The 19,889-nt window shown below is 52.4% G+C and overlaps 1 protein-coding gene across 5 annotated transcripts in view; it reads left to right on the top strand.

The window, feature by feature from the left end:
* Ighmbp2 (immunoglobulin mu binding protein 2) overlaps window positions 1–19,889 on the top strand; it is a 23,935-nt gene extending 4,046 nt beyond the window's left edge. The window contains exons 5-15 of one of the 5 annotated variants that reach the window (XR_001782563.2): window positions 2,046–2,209; window positions 4,409–4,609; window positions 5,930–6,077; window positions 7,265–7,439; window positions 10,123–10,305; window positions 10,549–10,667; window positions 11,629–11,723; window positions 12,506–12,629; window positions 13,300–16,617; window positions 16,821–16,990; window positions 17,330–18,043. Coding sequence is in view for 2 of the 5 variants with exons in the window: in NM_009212.2 (NP_033238.2) it covers window positions 2,046–2,209; window positions 4,409–4,609; window positions 5,930–6,077; window positions 7,265–7,439; window positions 10,123–10,305; window positions 10,549–10,667; window positions 11,629–11,723; window positions 12,506–12,629; window positions 13,300–14,154; window positions 16,821–16,990; window positions 17,330–17,533 (2,438 nt within the window). In the remaining 3 variants the exon portion in view is untranslated. Of the gene's footprint in view, window positions 1–2,045; window positions 2,210–4,408; window positions 4,610–5,929; window positions 6,078–7,264; window positions 7,440–10,122; window positions 10,306–10,548; window positions 10,668–11,628; window positions 11,724–12,505; window positions 12,630–13,299; window positions 16,618–16,820; window positions 16,991–17,329 lie in introns of all 5 variants that reach the window. The other 4 variants (XR_001782564.2, NM_009212.2, XM_006531702.2 and 1 more) reach the window with 4 other exon arrangements.

The following is a 19,889-nucleotide window of genomic DNA, read 5'->3' as shown; positions in this document are numbered from 1 at the left end:
TCTTCATCCAAAGGTTGCTAGTGGAAGACTGACTTCCAGGCAACTAGGGTGAGGGTCTTAAGCCCACACCCACAGTGACACACCCATTCCAACCAGGTCACACCTATTCCAACAAGGCCACACCACCAAATGGTCTAAGAATATACAAACCATCACAATTTACATAAGTTTGAAATCTCTTTACATCTTCAGATTTACTTCTCAGAGTGACTCTAGGCTCTAGACCAGATTCTCTGGACTCAGTACTGAAGAAGTTCTCATTGCAGAACCTGCTGTATGTTGAGGCTATGGATGTATAGGGATGTATACCAACACCGTGTGTGTGTGTGTGTGTGTGTGTGTGTGTGTGTGTGTGTGTGAGAAAGAGAGAGAGAGGTACATGTTTGTGTAAGTGTGCATGTACACATGTGCACCTGTAGTTATGGGCCAGAGGTTGATATCAGGTGTCTTCCTCAGTCCCTCTCCACTCTGTCTTTTATCTGTTTACTGCTACTGTGTGTTGTGTGCATGCCGAGATCAGAGAACAACTCTGTGAGTTGGTTTTCTCCTTCATCCTTTACCTGGGTTCTAGAGTTTGAACATAGATTGTCAGGCTTGAGTAACTGCCTTTACCACTGAGCCATCTGGAGCCCCCAGCTCATTTTTGAGGCAGGGTCTCTCACTGAACTTGGAGCTCACTGATGAGCTAGGCTGACTGGCCAGGGAGGCCCAGGGACTATAGATGCACTTCACTGGGCCCAGCTGTGACATGGGGTTGGAGACCCAAGCAAGGCTTTCACGCTTGTTGTGACAAGCACTTTACTCACTGAGCCATCTCCTCAGCTTCACCCCACTCCACACTTCTAAATAAAAGATAGGTCTTAGTCTCAATCTACATGGCCAGGAATGACCTTGAACTCCTGACTACTAACTAGGATTATGGACATGTGTCACCATACCTACCTCAGAAATATATTATCTACCTTTAAGAGCTGGTGTGTCCGGATTCTAGCTGTTATATCTAGTTAACATGTGTGTGCTGTGGAATGTACTGGAACCCTGAGATTTGGCAGCCCACACTTTGGCCCTCATCTTCTCTTAAGATGGTCTGTAGGCTCGTTGCCTCACAAGTCCAGGTCAGCACCCTTTCCTCAGAGCTTGGTGCACTCATCTTCTGTTGGGTGTCTCTGGGTGGACACTGGGATGGAGCTGAACAGAAGAGGTCGCTAGGGCTGGAGCACCTCAGTGGGTAAAGTGCCTGGCGTGTGAGTGTGAGAGCCTGAATTCAGATCCGCAGAACCCAAGTGGTCTTTCTGGATGTAATTTTAGCATTCCTGCATGAGATGGGAGGCAGAGCTGGAATTCCTGGAAGCTCAGAGGCCAGCTGACCTGGCCGACGCAGTTGTGAGCAGACCTTGTGTCAAACTAGACAGAAGACAAGGATGGACACCTGAGGGTGTCCTCTGACTTCCACAAGGATACTGTCTCTTTCGCGCACATGCACGCTCACATGTGTGCACAACAGATGATTTTTTTTTAAGAGGGGGACGTAACAGCAGGCTGGGTATTGCTTCCTGTTCCCAGAGAACTCTTGTTTTGAAAATTAGGGCTTGGAGCTGTAGCTCATTGGTTAGAGTGTTGGCCTAGCACGAGTGAAGCACTGGGTTCCACCCCTAGCACTGCTAACCCGGGTGTGGTGGTCTAGCCTGTAATCCCAGTGCTCTGGAGGATGGAGATCAGAGGAACGTCAGGGTCATCTTCAGCTACTTAGAGAGTTTGAGGCTATCCTAGGCTATATGAGATTTTGTTTTAAAGGAACAAACAAACAAGAAAAGGTATAAGCACACCTTTAATCCCAGATCTTGGGAGGCAGAGGCTGATGGGTCTCTGAGTTTGAGGCCAGCCTGGTCTACGGAGTGAATTCCAGACCAGCCAAGGTTGTATAGTGAGATCCTGCCTCAAAGAATAGTAAAACGGGATCTCTATGCTGTGCGTCTTAGCCTGGGGTTGAGCCTGCTCTGTGCACTTCTTGTTCCTGACTGCTGACAGTGGTGCTTCTCTTGCAGCCCCACTCTCTTTCTACAACACAACTCTGGACCTTTCCCAGAAAGAAGCTGTGTCCTTTGCACTGGCCCAGAAAGAACTTGCCATCATCCATGGGCCTCCTGGCACTGGGAAAACCACAACTGTGGTGGAAATAATCCTTCAAGCTGTGAAGCAAGGCTTAAAGGTGGGCAGAGGCTCTCCCCTCCTTCTCCAGCCCTGTAGCTCTGGGCCTGCCTTCACTCAGCAGGGTCCCCTTAGTCCAGCATGTGTATCTGTGTCAGGACTGGCACAGGACATTTGCAGGTTGAGCGCTGACCTACCGTACTCTGCAGTTTCCCTTAGCCTCACAAAACTGGACACCTGTCTGGATGCTCACATGGGGAAGGTGCAGGAACCCTGAAGATAGCTCGGCCTTTGTTGTTGGCCAGGCTCCCTCAGTCTGCATGCTTGCTATATTCTTGCTCTGAGTCTGGTTCACAGTGGTGCCGTGGAATTGATCAGGGCCCTTTTGAAAAGCCTGAAGCTGGTCAAGGCAGATGGAGGGACTACAGTTAATCAGATGTGCAGTTTAACCACAAGATACACATGTGCCATGCATGCCCTCCTGCCTCTCTGAGGCATGAAGCACAATTGCATGCTACTGTTTACCCACATCAGTGTGGGACACCCTGATCTTCCAGGCATTCCTGTGTACATAGTAACCCGCACAGTGACCTGAATGCTGGGGACCCATGGCCTCATTGTGTAGACAAGGTAACCAGGAAACAGAGCTGTGCCTGGTTATGCAGCAGCTACTGCATGAGCCAGAGGGTGATTAGCAGAGCCCCCTCTTTCCAGAGCTGTAGGGAGACCTGTCACAGTCTCTGTCCACGAGGGTTTCCACCAGAGTGCCTTTGTAGATGTTTGGAACCAGCAGGAAAATCTGGCTTCTTGATGGGAGCAGATGGGATGGTTTTCACTAGTGCCCTCCAGCTCAGAGTGCAGGGAGGCTGGTGCACCGGTGTCATAGGGGCTCACTGGGACTACTGAGTGGCACAACATATGGGTTGTTGGGGGACTGCACTTTGCATGTGCAATTACAAAAGCAAGATGGAGCCCATCAGAGAGAGCCCCTTTGTCTTGTCAGACAAGATGGTTGGTGCTATAAGCAGTGCCCTGGGCCCTGGTTACATGCTGGATTTTTTTTTTTTTTTAAAGCAAAAAAGTGTGCATTTACTTTTGTTGGAGCTGAGGAGAGAAACAAAGCCAGCTGTTGCCTTGCCCATGGCAGCCTCCGGTGCATAGAAAGGGAGGGGCCTCCGGAGCTCTGCTTGTGCACAGGGAGCTGACTTTAGAATGCTGGAGTTAGCCTTGTGGGTGGGGCTCCTGTTTTTTTTTTTTTTTTTTTTTTTTGGATGCACTTCCTCACCTCAGGATGAGCTATCTGATCCTAGATCATGGTACTGGGAGGTTTCTAAGATGTCCTGAGGGCACCGGCTCTCAAGTCAGAAGCCATTAGGTTAGAAATCCAACAGACTGGCTACAGGTTCAAAAGAGTATACAACATTGCTTGCACTGTGCAAGGAAGAGGCAGATAAGGTGTAGAATCCAGACATTACTAGTGAGGTGTGTCTCATAGGTTGCCAACTCCAACCCACACCATTGGCTAGCTGCAGGTATAGGGCTGCTTCCCCCAAACCACCTGCTGCTGGGGGAGGGACTCTTTTGCCTGGTGAAGGCTTACCAAAGCTGAGATTGAACTCAGGGCTGTGCTGGCCATTTAACCAAAACACTGGGAGACAGGAGCTGGTAAAAGGAAATGGGTTAATAGTGACCAAAATCAGGGAGAGCAATCTCCCTGGCTTCTCTGGTGTCCCTCCACTTGAATCTACCCTCAACCTCTCTTCTCTTCCCGTGTCCCTCTCTTCCACTCTCTGCCCTTCTCTCTCTCCCTCTTTCCTTCTCTCCTTGTTCTTCTCCCCTCTCCCTTTCTCTCCCTCTTTCTCCCCTCTTCCCTTCCCCCGCCTCCCCCTTGCTACCTCTCTCCTCACTGTAGCTCAGGCTGGCTTTGAACTTATACTGACCTTCCTGCCTCAGCCTTCCAAACGCTAGTCACAGCTGCAAGCCATTATTGCACTAGTGGCTTTCAGAGTCTTCTGTGCCATCACAGGTCAGCAGTACACATTCAGTGTTTGGGAGATGCATAGGCTGTGGCTCTCCGGGTTCTGGTTCCTGGGATGAGGCCTGGGTTGAATGCCATGCACCGTTGGCACCATGTGTTGGCTCTGTCACCTTACCAGTGATCATTCTCTGTCCTTTAAGGGTTATTGTTTGGTTTAGTGTTCTGGTAAGTGGTTTTAATTAGGAAAGAAGTTGCTAGAAGCCTCACTATATGCTTCTCCAGGTCCTGTGCTGTGCTCCCTCCAACATCGCTGTGGACAACCTGGTGGAGCGTCTGGCTCTGTGCAAGAAGCGGATTCTGCGCCTGGGTCACCCCGCCCGCCTCCTGGAGTCCGTTCAGCACCACTCACTGGATGCAGTGCTAGCACGCAGTGACAACGCCCAGATTGTTGCTGACATCAGAAGGGACATAGACCAGGTCTTTGTAGGTATCATGGAGTCAGTGTCTCCGTGCGTGAGCTTGTCTGAGCTTTAGTCTTTAAGGAGTGCATGTTGTGTTCTGCCCAGGTTCCTCCTGCTTATCTTCTGCCTGTTTGTTTGCTTAGTCCCTTATAATCCAGGGCTGTGGGTGTGGCTCAGGTACTATGGCTTCCTAGCCTGCACGAGGCCCTGGGTTCAACCCCAGCGCCACATAAAATTGAGCATGGTGGCTTGTCATCCTAGTACTTTGAGGGTACATAGAGGCTGGAGGAACAAAAGTTCAAGGTCATCCTGAGTTGCATAGTGAGTTCAAGAACAGTCTAGGCTTCCTGAGACAAAGTGGACTCTTTAGTTAGGACTGCTTGCTGTGAGTGGAGAGTTGCACTGGGCATTTAGGTGCTTCAGGAGTGTAGAGTAGGTGAGAAATTCTCCTAAAGAAAGTGTTCCCCGGGCTCAGGGCTAGCACGGGGCAGAAGGTGTGCAGGTGTGTGCATACCCCTAGCTTTTATCTCCAGCACTGGAAGGAAAATCAGCAGAAGCAAACATTTCCTCAGTGTCTCCCCAGCACTGCAGATGGGCTGGCTGGTCCTGGCAGGATGAAAAGTACTCAGAAAAGTACTAGTCCCTTCTAGAATCATTCACCCGTCTTACCTCCATACCAGGACACCTGGCCGTGCAGAACATGGTGGGGTGGCTTCAGGTGAACTGGCTCAATTGCAGAGAGTGGTGCTTGTAAACCGCTCTCTAGTTCACATGCCTGCCCGACTTTCCTCTGCTTCCCTGAGCTGGACACTGCTCTCCTGTCAGCAGTTCCTCTGCCTCTCCTGGCGCTCCTCTGCGTCTTCAGCACCATGGAATGAGGGCAGCCACATGAGAGGATGGCAGGGACAGGAGTCCACCAGCTCTTTAGGAGGACGGAGGCTGCATGATGCTGATCTTGGTGTCAACCTGGGACGGATGGTGTGCATGGAGGTGGGAACAAGGCTCAGGCTGCTGCCTGGGGCTCCGGCAGTACCCTGCATCACCCCTGCCCACACGCAGATAGCAGCAAGCTCAGACTCTTGACGTTTCCACCCAAGTCCTAACTGGTACTTTATCGTCTGGAACACCTACTGCTCATGGTCACAGTAATAGTGACTGTCCCTTCCAGCCTCTGTGGCAGGTGGGGTGGGAAGCTCTTAGGCAGCTGTGTGCGTCCTTCGCAATGATTCTGCAGTTTAGCATGGTCTCAGGATTGGCTGAGCTGCATCGCTGACTGTCTGAGAGCAGTGTGCTGGAAAAGAAGTACAGACTCTTGTTGGAGTAATTATAGATTTTCTTCTAGGGCAAGAACAAAAAGACGCAGGATAAGAGAGAGAAAGGTAATTTTCGAAGTGAAATTAAGCTGCTAAGGAAGGAACTGAAGGAGAGGGAAGAAGCAGCCATAGTTCAGAGCCTCACTGCGGCAGATGTGGTTCTAGCCACCAACACAGGTGAGAGTGGCCCTCCTGCCAGCGCAGCCTTGGCCTGGAGTCTGCAGCGGCTGCTGCTCTTCCCGGGATTCACTTTGTAGGGAGTCTTCTAACTACAAAATCAATGTCTTTCACAGACACAGGGCTACTCTGGGTGTCCCCTCTTGTTTTGTGGTGTGTGTGTGTGTGTGACCAGAGGAAGACATCAGGAGTCCTGCTCTATTGCTTTTTGCATTGATGCCTTTAAGACAAGGTTTCCACTGAACCTGGAGCTGGGGTGGTGTCCAGCAAACCCCAGGAGTACTCCCGCCTCTGCCCCTGACAGTGCTTGGTTAGAGGCCCCTGTGCAGCCCCTCCCTGCTTTTTACATGGGCACTGGAGAGTTGAACTCTGGTCCTTATGCTTATGAGCAACTGTTCTTACTGAGCTCTTACTTTGCATCTCTGTGAGTGTTAGGTTAGGTTCTGTCTCCTTGATTAAGTACACAGTTCACCATCATGATGAAGTGGTCTCATTTGTTTTGAGATTTGTTTGTTTTTTGCTTCTTAAGTTTATTTAAGGATTTATTTTAATTTAAATATATATGCACATGAGTGCAGGTGCCTGTGGCGGTCAAACATATCAGATCCCCTGGAGCTGGACTTATGGATGGTTGTGAGCCACTTTCGTGGGTGCTGGGAATTGAACTCAGGTCCTCTGCAAGAGCAGTACTGCGAGCCATCTCTCCAACCCCCAGTTTTTTGACACTTTCTGAGAGTGGGTGTCATGTGGCTTCAGGCTGCCTTGAACTTGTTTGTATCAGAAGATGACCCTGAATTCCTTATCATCCTGCCTTTGCCTCACAAGTGCTGGGATCACAGCCGTGCACCGCCCAGCATCCTCCTATGGCTGTGTGTTCTTCTACCTTAATGTCTGCTAGTACTTGTTTTTTTCGTCTCTCTTGTAAGATTTAGTTGACATCCCAAATAGGATACTTTTTTATTCACTTTGTGTGGGTGGACATGTGTAGAGGTCAGAGGACAGCTTGGAGAAGGCAGTTCTGTTCTTCCAACATGTGGGCCTTAGGACTTTAACTCAGGTCATTAGGTGTGGTGGCAAGCTCCTTTATCCAGTGAACCTTTCCCATGACCTTCGATATTGTAGATTCATTATAAGACGAGGTTTTGAAGCAAAAACGAGTGAGCCAGCTTGGTTTCCTTTCCTATCAGGTGCATCGTCTGATGGCCCTCTGAAGCTGCTGCCTGAGGACTACTTTGATGTGGTGGTGGTGGACGAATGTGCCCAGGCCCTAGAAGCCAGCTGCTGGATCCCCCTGCTGAAGGCCCCAAAGTGCATCCTAGCTGGGGACCACAGACAGCTGCCACCCACCACCGTCTCTCACAGGTGAGACACTGGCCTGTCTGCCTGCTGGCTCTTCCTGCACTCTCTCCTCAGTCACGTGGCTCTCAGCTGCATCTCTTCTTTGTGCTGAACTTTGGTGTCCACAGAGCTGAGCAGTTGGTTAGCTCCCAGCCCACTGTGGGCTCTGCAGTGTGGCTGTTAGTCCTTCACCAGGACCTGTGGAGTGGCCCAGCTCAGCCTTCCTACTCCTCCACTCAGTGTCTGGCCACACTGGCCTCCTCAGGGCTCAGTGTGCCCTTGCTTCACTGTTCTTTGTTGTAGTGTGTATTTACTATCCTTGGGGGTTTCTACCCCACCTTAGCCCATCCAGTGCCCAGATAAAAGGCAGAAACCTTTTATGCTTATAATAAGTCTTAATAGCACTAGAGCTGGGCAAATAGCAAAGCTATTTTGTCTACTTCCCCGGGAGGTTGTTAACCCTGAGATATGACTTACCATGTTCTATTTGGGCCCCTCTTAACTCCTCTTAACTCTTAACACTTTGATGTGGTGGTGGTGGACGAGTGTGCCCAGGCCCTAGAAGCCAGCTGCTGGATCAGTTCTCACCATCCCTTACTCCATGGCATCTTCTCCTCCCTCTGCCTTCTCTCTCTTCTCCTCATAGTCCTGCCTCAGACCTCAAGCCCAGGAACCAAAACTTCCATCTACCTTTCCTCTGCCCAGCTGTAGGCTGTAGGAATCTCTATTCAACCAATAGCTTTAAATTAAGGAGCAAGGTTACATAGCCATCACTTGGTGTATATGAGGAGTTCCTATTCCCTGTGAGCAACCAGAGCTTGGGGCCAGTGTTAGCATTACAGTACATAGCAGCAGACCAATTTCATCCGTTCCCTTTGTCTGAACCACTGCTCCCTGAGGTGGGTAGCCCTACCCTCCATTCCGATGGCCCCTATGGGGTTTACTGTGCCCACCCTGCTCAAGTGGCTCTCTCAGTCCCTTTCTGATGGTCTCATGGTTTCTCTCAACTTGGATCCCTCCCTGACAGTGTCATGTGATTATCTTCCCATGTAGAGAGCCCACTGTGGGCCTGTGGGCCAGGTCTGACGCAGAAGTTACCAGGAAGAGCCGCCTGCAGCTGCCAGGGCCCTCAGCCTTACTTGTGCTCTCCTTGCAGCTGAGGAGGCTTTGACCTGGGTTCTGTTGCATTTGAAATTGCGTCTCTTCTGGTGGTAAACGAAGTGTGTGGAAAGGTGTTGTGTGGATCCTCCCAGAGGGAGTGGGTGGCCCTAGAAGTGGGATGCTCAGGCTAGGGTGTAGTGAAAGAAAAGGTGCTTCTGGCAGTTCCTCAGAACTAGACGTGTGTGTGTGTGTGTGTGTGTGTGTGTGTGTGTGTGTGTGTGGCGGGGGATCTTTGGGGGGAAGAGTGGAGGGTTATGGGTAGCATGAAAGTCCTGATGAAGTATGTACAGGAGTATGAAGGCTCATGGTGTGTGCCTGGTGACTTCTCCAAGGGAATGTTTCTCAAAGTGGGACAGCAGATGGCTCCATCCTCTAGGGAGCTGTGGGAGGAGTATGGGCTGTGCCTGTGAAAAGGCAGACCATGCGTGTCCCTTGACAAAGCTGGGTGATACTAGTGGCTGTGCTCCAACGGTACTTCGAGGTTTATAGAGGTGCGTGACAGGCATGGTATGTCCTGCCTTTGGCCTTAGTTACTTTGGTGACAGTGGTCCTTAAGAATCAATTGGATCCCTGGGCTCAGCGGCTAAAGAGCACTGGCTGCTCTTCCAGAGGATCCAGAATTCCTTCACAGCACTACAGGCCCAGAGGATCCAACACCCTCTTTAGTGGGATACAAAAGTAACATAAGTACAGCAAACCCCCTGTACCCTAAATAAAAGAATCAGTTGATTCTCAACTTGAAGGGCCTCCTAAATTCCCAGGAGCCTGCCTGGATGGGATGGGATGCTTCGCATGGTCTTGGACATTTCAGTGTGGAGAGAGGTGCCGTGCCAGCGGCTCCACGGGTGGGTAGCCTCGGACTGTGCTTAAGCCCTCAGGTCTCACTCTCGTGTGGATGAGGTGGAAGTGGTTCAGCTGTGGAGAACGAGTGCATCCATCCCTGGACAGGGTGGGCCTGGGGTGGGCTCAGCTGAGTCGCCGGCTGTAGTGGTGACTGCTACCCACTGGAACACATTTGGTTTGTTTATTTTGAGACCACAGGCTGTCCTTGCACTCACTATGTAGCTGAAGGTGCCATTGAGTTCATGACCTACTGAGTGCTGGGTCCAGGCATACTTCCCAGTGCCCAGGAAACATTTGTCTGTCTTAGAAACAATGCAGGGTGCTGTACAGTGCTGGGGCCTTGGTTCTAAATGGAGCTGCCTGGTCTGAAGGCTTCAGGGAGGATCTGTGTCTGACTTCCCTGCCTTTCAAGGCCACTGCAGATGGTGGCTCATGTTTCTTCTCCCATCTTCTAAGCAGCAGAGTATCTCCATGGAGCCTGTCTCCCTCTTGTACTTTGGCACGTTGCTGTTGCTCTGAAGGGATGGATGTGTCCTTAGGTTCTGGTGGTTTATGTTGCACACTGCAGCTCAGCCCAGCTTTCTCTTCCATCACGTGGGATGCCAGGGAAATGCTGGGTCCTAAGACTGAGGACCGTTTCCCTCCCCTCCCATGGTGTCACATCTGGACTCCTCACTCACTTATTTTCCCTTTTTGGATACAGGGCGGCACTGGCTGGGCTGTCCCGCAGCCTGATGGAGCGTCTGGCAGAGAAGCATGGTGCTGGTGTGGTGAGGATGCTGACGGTACAGTACCGAATGCACCAGGCCATCATGTGCTGGGCCTCGGAGGCCATGTACCACGGGCAGCTTACTTCCCATCCCTCTGTGGCAGGACACCTCCTGAAGTGAGTGACCCAGCTTCTTGCTTCCCCTCATCTTTCTGCCTTGCCTGGCTCCAGCCCCAGTTGGCCCTCTGTGTCCTCTTAAGGGTTTGGGATGGCAGAGGCTCTGAGAATCACTTTCTAAAGAGTTGCCTGGGGCTTCCTGGGAGCTGGACCCATCCGGCAGCCCTTCTGTGTTTTTGATGGGAAGGACTGGTATTTTTTGTGAAGGAAGTCAGTCTTGCGTTCTACCCACTGCTATGCCAGGGACCTCCCAGGCGTGACTGACACAGAGGAGACACGTGTCCCGCTGCTGCTCATAGACACCGCTGGCTGTGGGCTTCTGGAGCTGGAGGAGGAGGACAGCCAGTCCAAGGGAAATCCGGGTGAGTTGCAAGCCAGGATTCCCTGGTCCTTCTCAGACTGGTCTTTATAACATGTCACTGCACGGGCTGGAAGTAGTGCCTCCTCAGGTAAGAGCATTGGTCCTCTGTTAGAGGATCCAAGTCAGCTCCCAGCACCCTCACTGGGCAGCTCGCAATTGCCTGTAACTCTAGCTCCAAGATAGCTAATGGCCTCTTTCTGGTCTCTTCAGGCATCTGAGCACACGTGGCTACACTTACACACATAACACACACACACACACACACACACACACACACACACACGTGCATATAAATAAAAATACATTTAAAAATAAAATAGAGGGCTGGAGAGATGACTCAGCAGTTAGAGCACTGGCTGCTCTTTCAGAGGTCCTGAGTTCAAATCCTAGCAACAACATGGTGGTTCACAACCATCTGTAATGGGATCTGATGCCCTCTTCTGTTGTGCCTGAAGACAGCTACAGTGTAGTCATCATATATATAAAATAAGGAAATAAAATCTTTAAAAAATAAATAAACTAGAACAAATCACCCCAGGCCCCCGCTATCAGGAGGCACTGGGTGGCACAGATGAGGATAAGCTCCTGGTGAACTGTGTGTGGGCTTGGAGCTGGACTTCAAGGGCCAGGGCAGCATCTGTGTGCTCGTCCAGGGGTCCAGCTGATGCCTGGGCTCCTGGGCTCCTGGGCTGGGAGCCTTTCCTGTACTCCTCTGAACACCAACCCAGCTGCTTGGTTCATCTTAGGTTGAGAATCTTTCTAAGCCAGCAGTACCCAGGTCTTATGACGCTTATCTGCCAGCCTGGTGACCGTTTGGTCAGCTGGTTACCTCCCTGGATGCTCCCTGCCCTTGGCCCAGCATAAGATCTGCTCACAACAGGCAGGAAGTGTTTCCCACAGCTCAGTAACAGCTGAGCTGTACAGTATGGCCCTCACTGAACGCTACCCTCTCTCCTCCCCAGGCGAAGTTCGCCTCGTCACTTTGCACATCCAGGCTCTGGTGGATGCTGGGGTCCAGGCAGGTGACATTGCCGTCATCGCACCCTACAACCTTCAGGTGCGAGGGATTCCCCTTTTGTTTCTCTGTATCATGGACTCAGCTGCTAGAGGCTGAAAGGGCAGGGAAGGTTTGTTGGCTATGAAGTCCAGGGCTACAGAAGACCTCAGAGTGACCAGGTCTAGGGCCCAGAGGACACCAGCAAGAGACCATATATGTTTCTGTTCCTCACGTAGCTACCAGCCTGACCTTGGCCTGGTCCCCTACTGTGTCCTTGTTTTAGGCCAGCATTCCCAGATGGCATAGAGACCTACTGAAGGATCAGCCAGGCCCAGGTTGTGTCCCTGCCCCCATCTGGTTTGGTAGGAGAAGCTTGCTGCCTGCATAGTTCAAGGTCCTCAGAGGCAGTGTCACCCCATTCTGGTCACCAGCATCGCACACAAGGCTGTGAGAGGCAAGGAGATGCCGTAATGCACAAAGTGCTGCCACCCTCAGCACCCTCTCCCTAGTGTGTGAGGTCCCCAGCTCAGTTTACACTGCTCTGTCCTCTTGTACTCCCAGATGCTCCCTGGGTGCCCCAGCTCTACTGACCCTGAGCATCAATGCTATGCTCCTTGGTCCTGCGGTTTATGTGAGCTCAGGGCAGAGGCATGTAGGAGAGTTCCACGTGCCCCCACGGTCAGCATGCTCACTCCCAAGCTAAGTAGAGAAAAGGCTACAAACCTCAGGGCAGCTTGCTGCTGCTGTGGTCACTGAAAGGTACAGTGCAGGGCTCCCAGACATGACAGATCTTGCAGTCCCCTGGCTTGGTGATGATATCTTGGCCCTGCTTTCTGTTTCAGGTGGATCTGCTCAGACAGAGCCTCTCCAACAAGCACCCTGAGCTGGAGATTAAGTCTGTTGATGGCTTTCAAGGCCGAGAGAAAGAGGCTGTGCTCCTGACCTTTGTCAGGTCCAATAGGAAAGGTATGTGGCACAGCCCGTTTGAGCCTTGGGTTCAGCCTGGGAGTGTCAGGGAAGAGAGGGTGTGATTTCAGTGAGGGGAAGACTAAGTCTGGGCAGGGAGCAGGTGACTAGGGACGCAGGCTGGGACATGGTGGGCCCCAAGAGACTTAGTCACCCTGTCCAGGCGTGTCCCCCCCCCCCCCCACGCCCTAGAGCCTGTCTTTTAGCCTTGAGACATGATTTTTGTGTGGCCCATACCTTGCCATGTAGCGAAAAAACTGCATCTAAGCGCTCACTCGTCAGTGACCTGATGAGCATTCAGGCACTCACTCATCAGTGACCTGCTGAGTGGCCTTGGAAGCTGGAGATGGATATGGAGGGGAATGGCTCTGCAGAGTTCTGTGCTGTGTCCATAGCAGCTGCTCCTGAGCCCAGGCGTGTGTGTGTGTGTGTGTGTGTGTGTGTGTTTATGCTGAACATGCTACCAGCATGATTGTGGAGCTGCACTGGTCTGCAGTGGGTGAGCATCAGAGCCGATGTGGCACACACTCAGGCTGTGTGTGCAGGGGCATGAAGGGGCAGCTGCAGGCTACCATGGCTCTGATGATGTGACCGTTCCTGACTGTCCCTGAACAGGTGTTCTGTTCCCTGCCTTGGATCCCTGCCTCTCTCATCTCTGGCTTTTCTTCAGGTGAAGTTGGTTTTCTGGCTGAGGACAGGCGGATTAATGTTGCTGTTACCCGTGCTCGGCGGCACGTGGCAGTCATCTGTGATTCCCACACTGTCAACAACCATGCTTTTTTGAAGACCTTGGTGGATTATTTCACAGAGCATGGGGAGGTACGCACAGCCTTTGAATACCTGGATGACATCGTCCCTGAGAACTACACCCATGAGGGTTCCCAGGGCCACAGCCGTGTCCCCAAACCCAAGTGCCCCAGCACCTCCATCAGGAAGCCTGCCAGTGATCAGGAGAGTGGCCAGGAGACCAGAGCAGCCCCTAGACATGGCCGCAGGAAGCCAAGCGAGAAGCCCCCGGGCTCTCACGTCCAGTCCCAGCACAGCTCCAGTGCAAATGGCTCTGACAGAACTGGAGGCCCAGACCGGACAGAGCACTTTAGGGCTACGATTGAGGAGTTTGTGGCTAGCAAGGAGTCCCAGTTGGAGTTTCCCACATCCCTGAGTTCCCATGACAGGCTGCGAGTCCACCAGTTAGCTGAGGAGTTCGGGCTGAGGCACGACAGCACCGGGGAGGGGAAGGCTCGGCACATCACAGTGAGCAGGAGGAGCCCTGCCAGCTCTGGCAGTGTAGCCCCACAGCCTTCCTCACCGCCCAGCCCTGCACAGGCTGAGCCTGAGCCTCGGGCAGAGGAGCCCGTCACCGTCGTGCAGGCACATTGCCCTGTACAGCTGGATCTGAAGGCACTGCATCTGGAGAGGCTGCAGCGGCAGCAAAGCTCCCAGGCTCAGACAGCCAAGGGTCAGCCAGGTGGGGACTCGAGGCCACAGAAGGCTTCACAGAAGAAAAAGAAAAAAGAACCAAAAGGTAAAGCCACATCTCTCAGGCACATCTCTAGTGCTGTCTGGTTCCTGTCCCCTGCCACCTGCCACCTGGTTACAGGCAGGTCGTCTGCTTGTCCCCAGAGCCCTGCAGGGGCAGGCAGAGAGAAGGCCTGGCACATTTACTAGTACTTTTCCTGTGGGGAAGGGAGGCAGTTTGTTGGGGTTCAGAGCATCAGTACAGGCACAGGCGCTCAGGGTTGTAGGCCTGTTCAGCACACCATTCTGCCCTGTGCCAGGGCCAAGGGGACTGCATGCTCTGCGTTCAGCCTCGCGGTGCTTGTATCCCCTGGGTGACCCCCACCCCTGAGTTGGCACACATGTTCGAACATAATAAGGGCAGACCTGCTGGGGCATAGTATGGGTGCTCTCAACACTTCAGTAGGCCTTGCTAGCAGGAGCACAGGTCAGCTCCTTTTGGGGTAGGGACATCTCATTCCCATGAGCCAGCCCTTAGAGCCATATTCTCAGCTCCAGAGTCAGCTCTCTGGGGTGGTGCCACTCCAGGCATGCCATGGCGCTCGTGGGACGGTTCCTGTAGCCAGGCTGTGTGTGTGCTGGAGAGCAAGCTGACACAGTGCCCTCCTGCCAGGCACTGAAAGGAGGACCTCTGAATGGGGGTGACCCCTGCCTCAGATGGAGAAGTACTGCATTTGTGCCTTGGGGAGCCTGGACCTACCCATATCTGCTGTTCCTGCCACAAAGCCTAGGTGGTCTGGGAGCCCCACCTATTCCTGGGGTTCTGGGATCACCTCAGGCTACCATCTTTCAGAGTCCCCAGGACCTCACCTGTTTTGCAAAGATTCAGGCTCTGTCAGTGCCCTGCCTAGCAGCTGAGCGGTCAGGTGGCCATACCTGTGACAGGCTCTGCTTGGCCGGTGCTCTTCAGGGCCCTGGCCATGGGTTGATGGCTGGCAGGAGTGATCAGCTGAATGCAGGAGGGTTGGCTAGGCACTGTCACGGTCCATCCGCTCTGACTACCCTGCCTGGTCCTTATTTCCTGAGCATGCTCACTGAGGGTGCTGCCAGAATGGTGTGCACGTTCCCCAAGGCCCTCTGAGCCACTTGGTTCTACTTAGGATGTGCAGGAGCCAGTGACTGGGTGGCTTCAGTTTCCCCTTTACACAGCTGTGGGGGGAGGGGAGAGGTGGGAGAGATAGATTAGTGGACACAGGGAATGGGAATGGGGGTTGGGGGGAAAGAGTGCTAGCACGTGAAGGAGAGAGATCACGGGATACAGAGAGCCAGTAGAAACAGCTGTCATAGATGCACATGGGTGCAGTGGCTTCTGGGAGACCTTGATGTAATATCAGGTCAGTCAGTGACCACCTGACCCCAGCGAATTTGGATACTGCAGCACCTGCCAGTATGTAGGGAGGTATTTGGAGCCATTGGGCAGACTGGGGCCCACCTATATGGGTGCCTGAGTGGTTCCTTTCAGTACTCTGTGTCCCCTGTGTTTGCACACATGCTTTTTGGAACTGCAGTGTGTGTTGCTGCTTCTCTGTACTCCTGAGCATTCTCTGAGCAGAAACGAGGTTTCTGAAATGCTGACACTCTCTCCATCCATCACTGTTAAAACATTTGCACATTTATTTACTGTGTGTGTGTGTGTGTGTGTGTGTGTGTGTGTGTGTGTGGCTGCACGTGCCACAGCACACATGGTGCGAGTCACTTTTCTAATTGTATAAATTGGCCTCGGGCTTGGAGGCCAGTGCTCTTCCCCAGTGAGCCAATCCCCTGCCTTCATCTGAGAAAGTTTTCCCTGACTCTGAGCATGGAGATATATGGTAATGCAAGTCAAACATGTACTAATAAGTCGTAAAAGTTTGTTTTAGAAGTTCCTTGACAGACGTAAAATTTTACTATTTATGAAAAATGAAAATAAATTTTCATCCAGTTGGAGAGACACTTGTCTAACAGGACACAGTTCACAGATATATGAAGTGATAAATCCTGAAATGTGCTGGGTGGCCAGTGTCCCATTGTCTGGTGTCTGTGAGGGCAGAGACACAAGAGCTGAAACACGCAGCTTGTGACGCGGTGGCTGGGGTCTCAGCAGAGGCTGCAGCTTGAGGAGTGACATTGAGGCAGTGCTGAGCATGTGTGTTGTGTGTTCTGCTCAGAGGCTTCTGCATGGGTGCCATGCCGCACACATTTGATTATGACTAGAGTTTTTGCTTATTGTATGTGTTGGAGCCTTTCATGGTTGCTGAGTTTTTCATGATCCCGTCCTGATCCCTGAACACCCACAGCCTAAGTAACACTATCCAGCACTTCCTGCCCCTGGGTGAAGCCTAAGGGGCTTCTGCAAGGGCCCGAGTCGGGCAGCTTCTGTCCCCAGTGGTGCTGCTATCTGGCCTGAGTTTTGTTTTTGCAGTTGGTGTCAAAGGGAGCTCCCCCCTCCCCCGCCAAATGTTTTTCTGGATGACAGAGTATGCTTTCAGAGGTATTCTGCACTCCGTTCTCCTCCCCCAGGGCTGGGCTGTGAGGTTGGCAGTGGGGTAGGCAGGCTGTCAGCTCAGTGAGGAGCCTGGCATCATGGGCTGATGGGGAATCCCACCAAGGACTGTGGAGGTAGGGCATCCCACTGTCTGCAGTGTCTGGTCTTCGTCCTCTCCCTTGCCTGAGCACTACCTTCCTCTTCCCCAGGTCCAGTTATGGCTCTGCCCTGTGAGGAGGACTTCGACGCCCTGGTGTCTGCTGTGGTGAAGGCTGACAACACCTGTAGCTTCTCCAAGTGCTCGGCCAGCACCACCACTCTGGGCCAGTTCTGCATGCACTGTAGCCACCGCTACTGCCTCAGCCACCATCTGCCTGAAGTGAGGGCCCCTTCTGGACGATGTGGGCATCACGTGGTGGGGGAGGTGTAGCCAGAAGTAAAAGCCAAAGCAGATGGTGATCATGATCTCATGTGAACACTTGGGCCCAAGGAGATGAGTACACCTTTGCTGAGGGACAGCCACAGCAGCGGGAACTCAGGGTAGAGGAGGTCTGTCCATCCTGCAGGCCCCTCCCTGGGCAGCTGTGAAAGTTAGGCCTGGGGAAGGGAGAAGGGCAGGCCTGTGGTCTTGCACAGCTTTAGGTGGTCCTTTGATGCAGCTCTGTGGGCTTCAGCCTCCCTTGCCCACAGCTCACCCCTGACTCTTGTATTCTTTCAGATCCACGGCTGTGGAGAAAAGGCTCGTGCCCATGCCCGCCAGAGGATTAGCCGGGAAGGAGTGCTGTATGCAGGCAGTGGGACCAAGGACAGGGCCCTGGACCCGGCCAAGAGGGCCCAGCTGCAGAGGAGGCTGGACAAGAAGCTGGGCGAGCTCAGCAGCCAGAGGACAAGCAGGAAGAAGGAGAAGGAGAGGGGGACATGAAGCCACACCCTCAGGGAGGGCTGTGTGGGACAGAGGCAGCAGGTGGGGACACGGTCCTACACTGGCCATTTCTCTGCTTGAGCTAGTGTGCCCCTAGTCCTCCCATGGCAAGGGTGCTGTTTGTGAGGAGATGCGCCTAGTTACCATCAGAGTAACTGCCTTGCCTGGCCAGGCCCCATTGATGCTTTGAGTGCCTTGCATGGCCAGCTAGCCATGGCCACCGTCATCCTGTCTTCTGCAGTGACACAGTGGGCATGGATTGTGTGGTCTAGGGATGCGGGAATGGCTGTACGGGCTCCTAGTCTGTAATGGCCTGGCCTCTGCTGCTTGGTGACTGGTGGGAAGTAGTCCTTCCAGGGCCCCATACACTGCTCACCCTCAGAGACTGCACCCTCGCCAGCACTCTGTACCTGTTGCTCATGGGAACTTTGACAGATGCAATTTAGCCTCAGGCTCTTGTTCCAAAATAATATAAATTATTTGCAAATTAAAGTGTACACACAGTGGATATTTGCTTGTGTTGGAGGTGAGCATTCTTTCCTTCTGGCCCAGATGTCACCCTGTACATGCTGTGACTGGGTAGTGGTAGCACCTCCCCAGGGCATCCAATCGTGATGACAGCCTGGCATCATGGACAGGCATGGGAGCAGATGTGGGCACTTGAGGAAAGACACTGGCTCTTGTTGCACTGGAGGCTAGTGACCACTCTGCCCGCCTTCTAGAAACCCCTCTGTAGAAGAAAAGGAAGCCAAAGAGAAACAAATAAGGCTGCAGGTTGACCTGGTGATATTATCCTGGAGTCTCTGGATCCAGCCACGCTTCATCTCCAACTCATCCTTTCCAGCATTCTTTAGAATTAAGTCCTTTTTTTTGGCTGAACAAAGTCCACGTTGGGTTTCTGTCACTTGCTGCCAAAGATTCTTTGCTGATCCAGTTGTGCCTGCAGCTGTATATCTTATTAAAGCATGTTTTTGTTTGAGGGGGGAGGTGTGCATACTTGGAGAGGTCAGCATGTGTGTGGGAGTCAAGCCGCCAGCAGCCATCAGGCCTCTCCTTCCATGGTGTGGTCCCAGGAATCACTCGGGTCTTCAGGCTCGGTGGCAGTACCTGCTACATCTGGCTTTTCTACGTGGGTGCTGGGGATCTGAACTCGGGTTCTCCTGTTTGAATGGCAAGTGGTTTGCCTACTCAGCTGTTTCCCCAGCCCAGCACATCTGCTCTTGCACAGGGTCTGCACTGCCCTTACACAGGGTCTGCGTCCTGGCATGGAGATTGTGCTGAACCAGAGTCCCTGGCCACTGGGGAGAGACGAGGTCTCGGATTGCCACTGGGAGCAGCTCCCATGTGTGGTCCAAAGCACAGTGGAAGATTGACCTTGCCATTCCTGGAAGTGAGCATGTGTGGTTTGGGCCCCTGCACACGGGTCTTCACGCCTGTAGTGTGCCTTTGGGTCCCACAAGCCCTGTCCTGGATGTTCCCCACCCTGACTGTTGCTTCGTTAAAATGCTGGATTCCAAGTTTGTGTTTCCCATCCCAGAGAACTCTCATTAGGAAAATGTGTCTGATTGCTTGAAAAATGTCTTATGGCCTCCCTCAGACAGCATGCTCTACAGTGTGCCTCCCTCAGATACCATGCTCTACAGTGTGCCTCCCTCAGACACCATGCTCTATAGTGTGCCTTCCTCAGATACCATGCTCAAGCCTTCACAGGACCAAGGGCCTCTCCTCCCATTGATGTCCAACAAGGTCATCCTCTACTTCATGTGTGGCTGGAGTGTTTGTTCCCTCCAAGTGTACTCTTTGGTTCATGGTTTAGTTCCTGGGAAATCTGGGGGTAGTGTTCATACTGTTGTTCCTCCTATAGGGTTGCAAACCACTTCAGCTTCTTTGGTCCCCTCTCAAACTCCTCCATTGGGGACTTTGTGCTCAGTCTAATGGTTGGGGGCAAGCATCTACCTCTGTATTTGTCAGGCACCGATAGAACCTTTCAGGAGACTGTTATATCAGACTCCCATCATCAAGTACTTGTTGGCATCCACAATAGTGTCTGGGTTTGGTAACTATATGAGATGGATGCCCAGGTCTCTGGATGGCCTTTCCTTCAGTCTCTACTCCACATTTTGTCTCTGTGTCTCCTCCAATGGGTTTGTGTTCCCCCTTCTAAGAAGGACTGAAGTATCCACACTTTGGTCTTCCTTCTTCTTAAGCTTCATGGGTGTGTGGTGTGACTTCAGGGCCAATATCTACTGATCAGAGAGCGCATACGGTGTGTGTTCTTTGTGATTGGGTTACCTCACTCAGCATGATATTTTCTAGTTCCATCTGTTTGCCTAAGAATTTAATAAATTCATTGATT

The sequence above is a fragment of the Mus musculus genome, chromosome 19 (assembly GCF_000001635.26).
Source record: "Mus musculus strain C57BL/6J chromosome 19, GRCm38.p6 C57BL/6J".
NCBI lineage: Eukaryota > Metazoa > Chordata > Mammalia > Rodentia > Muridae > Mus > Mus musculus.
This window is presented reverse-complemented; position numbering and strand designations above follow the sequence as displayed.